General features: G+C 34.2%; 1 protein-coding gene across 2 annotated transcripts in view; it reads left to right on the top strand.

Moving 5' to 3' along the window:
* The window catches only part of LOC107687434 (probable cation-transporting ATPase 13A2), a 15,497-nt gene that overhangs the window by 556 nt on the left and 3,416 nt on the right, over positions 1-11,525 (top strand). Inside the window, exons 1-25 of one of the 2 annotated variants that reach the window (XM_016484780.1) lie at positions 405-574; positions 1,573-1,670; positions 1,748-1,915; positions 2,045-2,103; positions 2,758-2,827; positions 2,913-2,992; positions 3,075-3,152; positions 3,232-3,301; positions 3,476-3,610; positions 3,704-3,770; positions 3,860-3,991; positions 4,094-4,255; positions 4,899-5,009; positions 5,116-5,162; positions 5,369-5,557; positions 6,694-6,900; positions 7,401-7,508; positions 7,938-8,094; positions 8,225-8,336; positions 9,036-9,160; positions 9,349-9,533; positions 9,665-9,757; positions 9,873-9,952; positions 10,155-10,307; positions 11,376-11,472. In XM_016484780.1, coding sequence (XP_016340266.1) covers positions 1,668-1,670; positions 1,748-1,915; positions 2,045-2,103; positions 2,758-2,827; positions 2,913-2,992; positions 3,075-3,152; positions 3,232-3,301; positions 3,476-3,610; positions 3,704-3,770; positions 3,860-3,991; positions 4,094-4,255; positions 4,899-5,009; positions 5,116-5,162; positions 5,369-5,557; positions 6,694-6,900; positions 7,401-7,508; positions 7,938-8,094; positions 8,225-8,336; positions 9,036-9,160; positions 9,349-9,533; positions 9,665-9,757; positions 9,873-9,952; positions 10,155-10,307; positions 11,376-11,472 — 2,688 coding nt within the window. In that variant the 5' untranslated portion in view covers positions 405-574; positions 1,573-1,667. Of the gene's footprint in view, positions 1-404; positions 575-1,572; positions 1,671-1,747; positions 1,916-2,044; positions 2,104-2,757; positions 2,828-2,912; positions 2,993-3,074; positions 3,153-3,231; positions 3,302-3,475; positions 3,611-3,703; positions 3,771-3,859; positions 3,992-4,093; positions 4,256-4,898; positions 5,010-5,115; positions 5,163-5,368; positions 5,558-6,693; positions 6,901-7,400; positions 7,509-7,937; positions 8,095-8,224; positions 8,337-9,035; positions 9,161-9,348; positions 9,534-9,664; positions 9,758-9,872; positions 9,953-10,154; positions 10,308-11,375; positions 11,473-11,525 lie in introns of those variants that run through there. The other variant, XM_016484779.1, reaches the window with a different exon arrangement.

Below are 11,525 nucleotides of genomic sequence, written 5' to 3'. Positions count from 1 at the left end.
ATATAACACAGAGCTATTAATAACACCCATACGAAACAGGCTTAATTTAAAAAAATGTTGTGATGTGATAGTATTGTATAGGTTCTAAATCACTTTGTTTTTAATAACTGATCATTGCTGCAAAATAAATAAATAAACACTTAAACTTGTTTTCTATTAAACTTAATCAAGACTGAAAACCTAATAAATATCTGTTTACATATATTTATAGCTTAATTGAAAGGTTTTAAAACCTCGCCGGGATGTGGTACGTATTTGCGTCATGACATAAAAAGATAAACGAATCCATTTGAACGCGTTATCTGTTACCAACTGTTCGAAAGAACCGATTCGCGGAAATGAGTCGGACTTGACATAGTTTACCAGTGTTTTGGTTCATGTGGAGTAATGTAGGCGGAGCTGGCGGGTTACTGCTTTGGTTTACCTGAACGGGAGCATTTCCTATCTCACGTTAAGCTTTACTGTAATGCTGTGGATATTTCAGCCAAAATAATCTAATGTCGTAGACAAGTCTTGTGGTGAATATTTTTGGAAGTTTTGCTAGGAACTTGCATCAGGGAAAAGACCAAAGTTGGTAAGATCTTTTGAAATAAGATGTTGAAAAATACACCTGTAAAGTTATTTGTTTAGCACATATAGTTTTAAATAGTAATCGTTTCAGCTGTTAGAACTGACTGAAACTCTAATAAGGCATATTTGTCATTATGTGGAGCCAAAGTCAGTTGACCTCAGAAATAATGTGTTGAAGGGGGTATTATGTTTCTAGCAAATTTACTGCTTGATATTTCCTCTGGTCTTTTGTCTTCTCTGCTGTACTGAGGTGGCTGAACCTGTATTTCAAGCTCTGTGCCATAAGCTTGCTAAGAATATTCTTTAAATAGCTCAGTATTCTATTGTATTGCCCAGTTTCTGCTGCTAAAATAGTTAATTTCTTATGAATATCGTTAAGCCCACCTTTATAAATATTTCATACAAGTATGTTTCAACACAGTGTGTGTCGAAATTATAATGACCTAACACCATTAAATCTCGGAACGCTTAAAAAAATCAAATTGTTTGTGATAAAAGTTTGTTGTTTTGTGGTTTCTCACTTTTGTTTGAAGGAAGCATTTGTAATGCAAAATCAGCATTTTTTTTGGTTGTGTAGAAACATCACAAAGCAAGCACATGACCTGAAAAAAAAGAGGAAAAAGAAGTTTTCAGTTTGCTTCTTCCAGTTTAAAATCCTCCATGACTTGGATAAACTCCAGACTCACAAGTTTCTCAGCCTTAACCATTTAAAATCTCTTTACAAACCTTTCTTCAAAACTTATAAAAGCAAATAGCCATTTCATTCATTTTTCACAGCTAGAAAACGACAATTTGCCAGCATGTTACTCACAACGTGGATGTGTTTGATCTCATCATTACAATCAATGTCATATCCTACTGACGTCAGATGGTAGAGTCTATTCTTGTATTTACAAAAAGGGAGTGTGCACCTCACAGGTTATGTAGTGTGTTTGCACTTATGGCTTAGTGCACTTAAGGAACTACTGCTCAACAGGACCAATTGCGGATCTTGTCTTTTAGGGAGCTGTGGTCCGGGGCTGGATGGGGTGACCTCCGCAGACACAGAACCCCTCATAAAGGATCCAAGACCCAAGGAGCTCAGTGCCGTCTCACATATGGTACTATGTTGGAAAAATACAAATACGTTTCTTGTTATTCTAGAACTGATAATTTTATCATGTGATTTGTTTCTCAGGATGTTCAGGGGTACAAATGGGTATGCTGGAAGGTGTGGTTGTGCCGTATTGGGGCGGTATGTTCTTTAGGCCTGCTACTAGTGCTCTTCAACTGGCGCCCTCGCCTCGGCATCCTGGCCCGGTGCAAATCCTGTCCCATTTCAATGGCGGATGTTTTACTATTAAAGGTATTAAAGTTTGTTTTACTGAGACTAGATACTGATTGTTAAAATAATTTGAAGTGGGAGAAGAATATACAGTCAAATCACAGTTTTTCCGTAATAAGGAAGGATATTTTTTTTATTTGGTTATGACAGGACCGATTTGGACAGCAGTTTGTTGTAGATGTGCTTACAGAGGAGATTGAGGAAGGCAGGTGAGACCCACAGTACATTTATTACTCATGCTTCTCCTTTTTTGTATTTATGCATTTCTTTCAGTTTCCTTTAGAAAGGAGCCAGCTACTTGTGTTAACCCACTCTTTGCATTTTAAAAACTTTTAAAATGTTTACTAAAAGTTGTGAAGGTGCAAACCTATAACATAGCACTATATTTAGATTTATACCAATATTGAATTTCACCCCCAAAATCAAAAGAAAAAAGTTCAAATGTTTTCATGTATTTTTTTATCTTGAATAATTTAATGTAACAATGTGATTTCACAGTATTTTAATCTAATTTTAATTCATTCTAATCCCATTAAATTATTTTTCACTGTGACATTATTTTCATGACAATTAAACACTTTCTCACCTAAATTGTCATTGCTGTAATGTGGGAAAAATTATATAATATTTAAATGGTAAAATATAATTATATGTAATTTCAAAGGTATTTCTGTGTCATGGTAGTATTTGTTGTACTCAAATTAATTTATCCTGAGTTTAATAAAAAATGAATGCCCAGACAGTATATTTTTATAACCGTGTTTATTTGACTGTATTTATTTATAATATTAATTACATATTTAAATGATTTTCAGTAACATTTATAGAGCCATTAATCGAACTCTTATGTTGAACTTTTCCAGTTTGGAGTTTGCAGTAGGAGAGGCAGATGAGAATGAATGGAGAGACACCGTGCAGCTACACAGTGAAAAGGTAACATAAGGGCAGTCAAAAAAGATGGTGTAATGTACATTTCGGTTCTATCTGCTTGATCGTGTCTTGTTTTTCTTCCATCTAGAAAACACAGCTCACATACTATGTGTTTGAGGGCATGCGCTACATATGGATTGCCAGGAAAGGAGCCTTTTGCAAAGCAAGGTACTGTTTGATATACATGTATGTATTAGTTTACTCTAAGCTGCCTGAAATTGTGTGGTAGTAAATGATCTTCTGTCTACAGCATTCTCAATGAAGGCTGGACCTGCGCTGATCTGCATGACCAACAACAAGGACTGAGTAAAGCAGACCAAAGCACAAGGTCTGTACCCTTTCAATGCCTATATGACCAATGAACATAACAGTTTTCTTGTTTGCCTTACACATTCTTTGTCCTACAGAAAGCAGATTTTTGGGGCCAATGTCATTGATGTACCTGTGAAGTCTTACTTACAGCTTCTCTTTGAGGAGGTAGACCGTTTCTCTATTACATTTTTACCACTATAATTATTTAAAAACACTGTGAAATCAATACCTTGCAATTATAAACAGTGTGTGTTGATTAAACAGCATCATTCCCTGGATTTTTTAGTGAAATGCTTTGTGCAAGGTTCATATATTGATCTGCTCTGTATTTTTTTTCAGGTGCTCAATCCGTTCTACATATTTCAGGTGTTCAGCATCATCCTGTGGATGTCAGACAGATACTATTATTATGCTGCTTGTATCCTCATCATATCCTTAATTTCAATTGGTTTGTCTCTTTATGAGATACGTAAGGTATGCAGATATTATTTGTGCATTCAAGTCTTCAGAGCTCTTTTGTTGTATTGTGAATTGAAATAGTAAGTAGATGTTTTTTTGTCTCTGCAGCAAAGCACCACTCTCCGCCGCATGGCCCGGTTGATAGTGAACGTGACCGTGCGTAGAAACACGGGAGGTGAAGTTGCTTATCAAACGGCAGAAATAGGCAGAATGTTTTTAATGTGGCTTTGTTTTTTGGGCAAACATTTTTGTTTGTTTTTCCAGAGGAGGAGTGTGTGAGCTCTGAGGAGCTGGTTCCAGGGGACTGTATTGTGATTCCAACCGAGGGTTTGCTTCTGCCCTGCGATGCCGCCCTGCTGGCAGGGGAGTGCATGGTGAATGAAAGCATGCTGACTGGTGAGAGAATACAGACCGCCTCTGAAATTGTGTATTGCACTAATTCTATGTGCATTAAACATTTTTTTCTGTTCTCACTTTTTGCTCTTCACTCACTGACAGGTGAGAGCATACCAGTGATGAAGACGCCATTATCTGTGTCTGAAGCCACATACAGTTCAGAGTCTCAACGCAGACACACTTTATTTTGTGGCACACAGCTCATCCAGGCTAAAGGAGGCGGTCCTGCTGGGAATGGGGCCATTGCTGTTGTCACATGCACAGGTGACTTACATTCACAATACATTTTTTTTTTTATTGTTGTTGATTATACACTACTGTTCAAAAGTTTGGTCTTTGTTTTGAAAATAAATTAATACTGGTGTTGTGCAAGGATGCGTTCAGTTGCTCAAAAGTGAGGTAATGTTACAAAAGATAACTATTTCAATAGTATATTCTGTTCTTTTGAACTTTCTAATCATCAAAGAATCCTGAAAAAATGTATTACTGTTTCCACTAACATATTAAGCAGCACTACTAATTTCAGTATTGATCAAAATAAGAGATGTTTCTTGAGCACCAAATCAGATATTAGAATGAAAGACTGGAGTAATGGCTGCTGAAATTTCAGCTTTGCCATCACTGGAATAAATAATTAAAAAAAATATATGTATTAAAAGATATTTTAAAATGTAATATTATTTCCAAATATTACTATTTTTACTGTATTTTTATCAAACGAATGCTGCCCTTGGTGAGCATTAGAGACTTCTTTCAAAAACTTAAAAAAAAAAAAAAATCATGCTGACCCTAATCTTTTGAACGGTAGTGTATGTAGAAGACAGAGAAGCCATACAATTACTTTCATTTTTCCTTTCTTTTGTTGTTTTCTCATGAAAACAACTTCACTTTCATTTATGTTCCTCAGGGTTTTTTACTGCCAAAGGAGACCTTATTAGCTCTATCCTTTACCCTCAGCCATTAGACTTTCGCTTCTACAGGGATGCTATGAAGTTCCTACTATTTCTAGGACTTTTGGGTAAGTTGGGTTATTTGCAAACTTCATGTGATATAATGACATTTGTTTCTTTTAGTCTCATAATGCAGAATACGGGCCTTCATTGATGTGAATGTCTGTATTTCAGCTCTGGTCGGCACTATTTATAGCATTGTGATACTTTCAAAGAGCAATGTAAGTATTTTTAAGCTCATATCTTACTTGTTTTATTTTTAATTCTTTTAGTTTTTTTCCCTCTGATGTTAGTCAAGGTTTCTTTCACTACAGCGATTTGGATTTAGATGCTTTCATCCTCAATAAAAAGCTGTTGAATTATTAACAAATCATTACACTTTAGATTCTTTTTAATTTCTTTGTGTATCCACTTCTTCTGTCATCAGACAACCTGGCAAGAGCTAGTCATCCGATCTCTGGATATTGTGACAATAATAGTTCCACCTGCTCTTCCGGCTGCTATGACTACAGCCACTATCTATGCCCAAAGTCGGCTGAAGCATCATGGGGTGTTCTGCATCAGCCCACCTCGCATTAATATCTGCGGCAAGATATCACTTTTCTGTTTTGACAAGGTGAGAGAACAAGGTTTCGGGAGATCCTTTGATGGGAACAATCTTTATTGTTTCATTAAAAATGCTGTGATGATTCATATCTTGAAGATGGATAGTTAAACTCAGGTATATTAAGATTAAATTTATAATTTGTATATAACTTTAAACTAATCTTATATTTGGCTATTCAAAACCTAAGCCTCAGGTTGTTAAAATAAACTTTGTTTGATTACTCAGTGCAGATGTTCTGTGTGTAATGATTACATCATCAGTGCCCTGGGCTAGACCAATAGACAACTTATTTCCTTTACTGACAGTTTGGGACAGCTCCCCATGCTACTTCCTTTTACACATAATCTAGTTAACATGGATAGGTTTATTGACTAGATTATTAACCTTGGATGGCTTGCATTATGAAATCAATTATAAATGTCAGATTATCTTTTCTTCCATAATCTATCTATAAGTACATATATTTAAATTTAATTTTTATAAATTATAATTATTTGTTTCTAAATATTTTTTCTATAATTCTCCATCCATATTCATTTCACACTGCACAATATTGGTTCTAGTGAACAAATAATGCAAATAATTTAAAATGACTAAATCTTTTAAAATAAACTATACTCACTAAGAAGTTCATATTTTATGGTAGGTAAAATGTAATTAAAATGAATAAAAAAGGGTGGTTTTCCAAAGCAAAAATGTTTACACCTTTTCCACCAAGAAAAAAAAAAAGATTTTTTAAATTCTATAGTCATCCCTTCATTATTAACCATATTATTGCCGTCTTGCATGCAGCATGTGCTTTCAAAGCGAAGAAAATGGGTTTGTTAGAGGTTACATTGTGCAAGAGAGGGTTAGCCATGACCGATAAAGATCTCTGCTGCTGTCTTGCTAAATATCAAGATCCTGTCAAGTGAACGAGAACTCCCTATATGTGCTCCAGTCAAACATCCTCATCACACTGTATATATACTGTATATATTTTGTGTCAACGACGACTGCTCAAGTCATTTGTTTATAAAGGTGTTTCTGTTGATCTTACAGTGTTTTTTTTAATGGCATTTTAAAATTAAGTTAGACAGTCAGACAAAAGATGGCAAAGTTTCTATGTATTGTAATTAAAAACTGATTGAATGTGATCGTTTCAGACTGGCACTCTTACGGAGGAGGGTCTGGATGTGTGGGGCGTAATGGAAGTGAGTGGAGCAGTATTTGGTGAGCTGGTCCCTGACCCTCTCTTTCTTCCTCCTGGACTGATGCTCTCTGCGCTTGCCTCCTGCCATTCTTTGGCTTTGCTGGGGGGTCAAGCTCTCGGAGACCCACTAGAGCTCAAAATGATAGAATCCACTGGATGGGTAATGACTGGTTTCTCAGAGTGTTTCATGTTTTTAAAGAGATAGTTCAGCCAAAAATGTAAATTCTTTCATTATCTACTCATCTTCATGTCCTTCCAAACCTATAAGACTTAATTTCTTCTGTGGAACATAAAAGAAGATATTCTGAGAAATATCTGTGTTTTTTGTCCATACAATGGACGTCAATGGTAACTTGCTGTTCAGAATGAGAGGTTGAGCAGAATGTTCACGCTGCTCTTTCCAATACATTGAAAGTGAACAGTGACCAAGGGCTGTCAAACTTCAAAAGTGACAAAAAAACAGCATAAAGGTAACTTCTCCTTTTGGGTTCCACTGAACAAATAAAGTTATATGGGTTTGGAACAACATGATGGATAGTAAATAATTTTAGCGATTTGCATCTCATTTCTTTAAGTCTTTGACATATGACATATATGAATCGGTGTTTTGTTTAATTGATTTTATGGCAACTTTGATGTCATCTTGCATGCAAATGACAGGAACTGACTGAGCCGGAGAATGAGATGGGACTTGATTCTGAATTTGGCAAACACAGAGTACTAGCAGTGATGAGACCTCCTGCATCTGAGCACCCGTCACAAGGAAATGTAAGTTGATTCATATACAGAACAAGAAAATGGTCATTGCGTGTGAAAACACAAGGAAATGACTTGAACCTTTGGGGCTTGATTATGAATTAAGTGGATCATTCACCCAAAAATGAAAATCATTTACTCACCTTCATGTTGTTCCAAACCTGGGTGACTTTCTCTCTTCTGTAGAACACAAAAGAAGATATTTTGAAAAAAATGTTTCAACTTTTTTGTCCATACAATTCAAAGTCAATGGTGTCTAGTGCTGTTTGGACCCCAACGTTCTTCAAAATATCTTTTGTGTTTTACAGAAGAAAGAAAGTCTACAGGTTTGGAACGACCTGTGGATGATGGTTTTTTTGGTTGAACTCTTCATCCCAGACACTGGATAAGAATAAATAATGTTTTAATCCTGATTTTCCTGTCCTCTGATGTGTTTTTCAGTCCGTCAGTCAGCCAGTGGCAATCATACGGCGATTCCCATTCTCCTCCTCTTTACAAAGGATGAGCGTGGTGACCGTTGGTCTAGGTGGAGCTTCTCCTGTCGCATTCCTTAAAGGAGCACCTGAAATGGTTGCCAGCTTCTGCCTTAGAGAAAGTGGTGAGGACCTGACTCTTAAAACTTGTCCTGGTTCTTATCACCTTGAGAAGAACGAGCAGGAGTATATGGAACACTGCCTATTTATTTTTGCACTCAGTGTTGTTCTGTCTCTGTGCTCTCTTTGTTACAGTGCCTTCTCATTTTTCACCCACTCTCCGGGAGTATGCAAGCCAGGGCTTCAGAGTCCTTGGATTTGCCTACAAGCACCTCACTAAGGAGACCAACCTAAGCACTGTTGAAAGGTCAGCTGCTTTGTTTTAATACCATTCAACGATTTAGGTTTGGTAAGATTTGTTAATGTTTTTGAAAAAAAAGTATCTTATGCTCAGCAAGGCTGCATTTGTTTGAACAAAAATACAGTAAACACATTGTGAAATATTATTACTATTTAAAATAGCTATTTTCTATTTTAGTATATTTTAAAATGTGATTTATTCCTGTGATGACAGCTGTATTTTAATCTTAAGTGTCACATGATTCTTCAGAAATCATTCTAATACGCTGATTTGGTTCTCAAGAAACATTTCTTATGTTTCTTGAGAACCATTATGCTTTTTTCAGTATGAATAAAAAGTAAAAAAAAAAGCATTTATTTGAAACATTTTTTTTTTTAACATTATAAATGTCATTGCTGTCACTTTTTTAATTTAATACATCCTTCCTGAATAAAAGTATTAATTTCTTTAAAGAAATTGTACTGACCCCAAACTTTTGAATGGTAGTGTGTTTAATTATTAATTAATTAATTAATTATTATTATAATTATTAATAAGATTTTTTTTATTTAATGCATCCTTGTTGAATAAAAGTATTAATTTTGTTTAAAAATTCCTACTGACCCCAAACCCCAAACAAAGTTCTTTCATCAAATATGATAGATATTTCAAAATAGACAGATTCATACCTGCTGCCTCATGTTTACAGTAAATGTTTGCTTGTAGGGTGGAGGTGGAGAAAGACATGAACTTCCTGGGTCTGTTGGTAATGAAGAACCAGGTGAAGCCAGAGAGTGCAGAAGTCATTTGCACACTTAAATTGGCACAATTACGGCCTGTTATGGTTACAGGTATGTCCAAAAATAACAAACGTAAAAAAAACCTTATAGTGTGTGTTTACAATTGTCTGGCCTAGTTGAATTGTCACTAAACATTCAAATTATTGTTTTTGTTGGCCTCTCTCCTAACTTTATAGACACGAAAAAAAAATGTTTGTGACAATGATTTGTCATGTGTTTTTTTTATTTTGCTCTGTCAGGTGACAATATTCTCACTGCTGTGAATGTAGCAGGTGCATGTGGAATGGTGCCGTCACATGAGAAGGTTATTTTTGTTCATGCATCGCCCCCTACTGCCAGTTCAATGGCCTCACTGCAGTTTCATCAAGGAGATGGTGCAGTAGCCACCATTAATACTCGGGAGACTATTGATATTCCAGCACAGGTTTGCTTATTTGACCTTTTAAGTGCTTTACAGATGTTACCACTGACACATCATGTAGTAATGTCTTATACAGAGTTTTTATTCATTTAGAACAGCAAGGAGATTAATATGTCTTCTTCCTGTACCATAAGGGTCTCTACCAGAATGGTGCCGGATATCATTTGGCTATAAATGGAATGTCCTTTGCGGCACTTTGTGATCATTTCCCTGAATATCTGCCCAAGGTAACTTAGATTAAATTTTAGGAATAATGATCCATTCCAGTTTTAGACTGGTGGCACCAGAGTTTTCAAATGCATTTTCTTAAGATTAACAGTGCTCATTGTTTTTGTGTTACAGATTCTGATGAGGGGAACAGTGTACGCCCGCATGACCCCAGAACAGAAAACCCAGCTGGTAAAAGCACTGCAGAAACTCAAGTGAGTCCAGTATTTAAAAATGTGTGGTTAAATGGCTCTAAAAGAGCAGTAGCGCCTATTGCTTAAGAATCATATATATATAAATGTAGGATGATAAAATATCATTAATAAATAACCAATGAATAAAGTAATCTTGTTGGAATTTGTTAGCAGGGCTTTGTAAAACTGAAAATAACACCCATATCTTCCGACTCGCATGCAGTTACAGGGTGGGCATGTGTGGTGATGGAGCCAATGACTGTGGAGCATTGAGGGCTGCAGATGTCGGTGTGTCATTGTCTGAGGCTGAGGCCTCTGTGGCGTCTCATTTCACATCCAAGTCTGACAACATTAGCTGCGTCCCTCTACTCATCAAGTAAATAACACACTTTTACCATTCTTATGCATTGATTTTATCCATAAATTGGACAATAATTGGCTTAATGTATTATAATAGGATAAATATTCGTATTAACCATATATAATTTAATCAATATATATGTATTTTATTTAGTGCTGGGCAACGATTAATCGCATCCAAAATAAATGTTTTTGTTTACATAATATATGTGTGTGTACTGTATATATTTATTATGCATGTATATATTTAAGAAAAATATATTATGTTTATATACTAAATATATTTATATATAATATAAAATATATATTATGAATATAAATATATACATGTAAATATTTTCAAAATATATACTGTATGTGTGTGTATTTATATATACATAATAAATATACACAGTACACACAAATATATCATGTAAAAAAACTTTTTATTTTGGATGCAATTAATCATTGCCCAGCACTAATTTTATTTTTATTTATTACAGTTTGTTGTTGTTAATTACTTTTAATGAACTATTATTGTTATTATTATTAATAGTAGTAGTAATAAATAAATGTTTATTGAATATTGTATCCTTGACCTAAGTTATTATAATAATATCAATATATAATGAAGCCATTTATATTGCTGTTTTATAATATTATATACCTTTAAATTATTATATTATATACAATTAATAATAATAATAACATTAATACAATTAAACATTAAACAATAACTATTTTTTTTAATTCGATATTGTATTCTTGACGTAAGTTATTATTATAACATTAATATATAATAGACATTTATATGCATTGATATAATAATAATAATATTTTATTGTTTTTATTATTATATAATAACAATGATAATGATTATATTACTTTTAATTAATAATAATAGTAATAGTAGTCTTTTTAATTGGATATTGTATTCTTGACTCAAGTTGTTACAATAATATCAATGTATAATATGTATAATGATGTTATTTATTAGTATTTATATTTATTTATAATTATAATAATAATAAAATTACGATGGTGATGATTATTACTATTATTATTATTATTATTATATAACAAAATCCAATGTCTCGTTAAACAGGGAAGGCAGGTGTTCACTGGTGACATCATTCAGTCTTTTCAAGTACATGGCCTTGTACAGTCTGATCCAGTTTGCCTCTGTACTTATTCTCTACACTGTGAGTGTTTGCCTGTCCATTTTACTTTTTTTTTTTTTTTTTCTCACCTAAAA

This window comes from Sinocyclocheilus anshuiensis, unplaced genomic scaffold (assembly GCF_001515605.1).
Source record: "Sinocyclocheilus anshuiensis isolate Anshui unplaced genomic scaffold, SAMN03320099.WGS_v1.1 scaffold1114, whole genome shotgun sequence".
NCBI lineage: Eukaryota > Metazoa > Chordata > Actinopteri > Cypriniformes > Cyprinidae > Sinocyclocheilus > Sinocyclocheilus anshuiensis.
The sequence above is the reverse complement of the archived record's forward strand: the minus strand, read 5'-3'. Positions and strand labels throughout refer to the sequence as shown.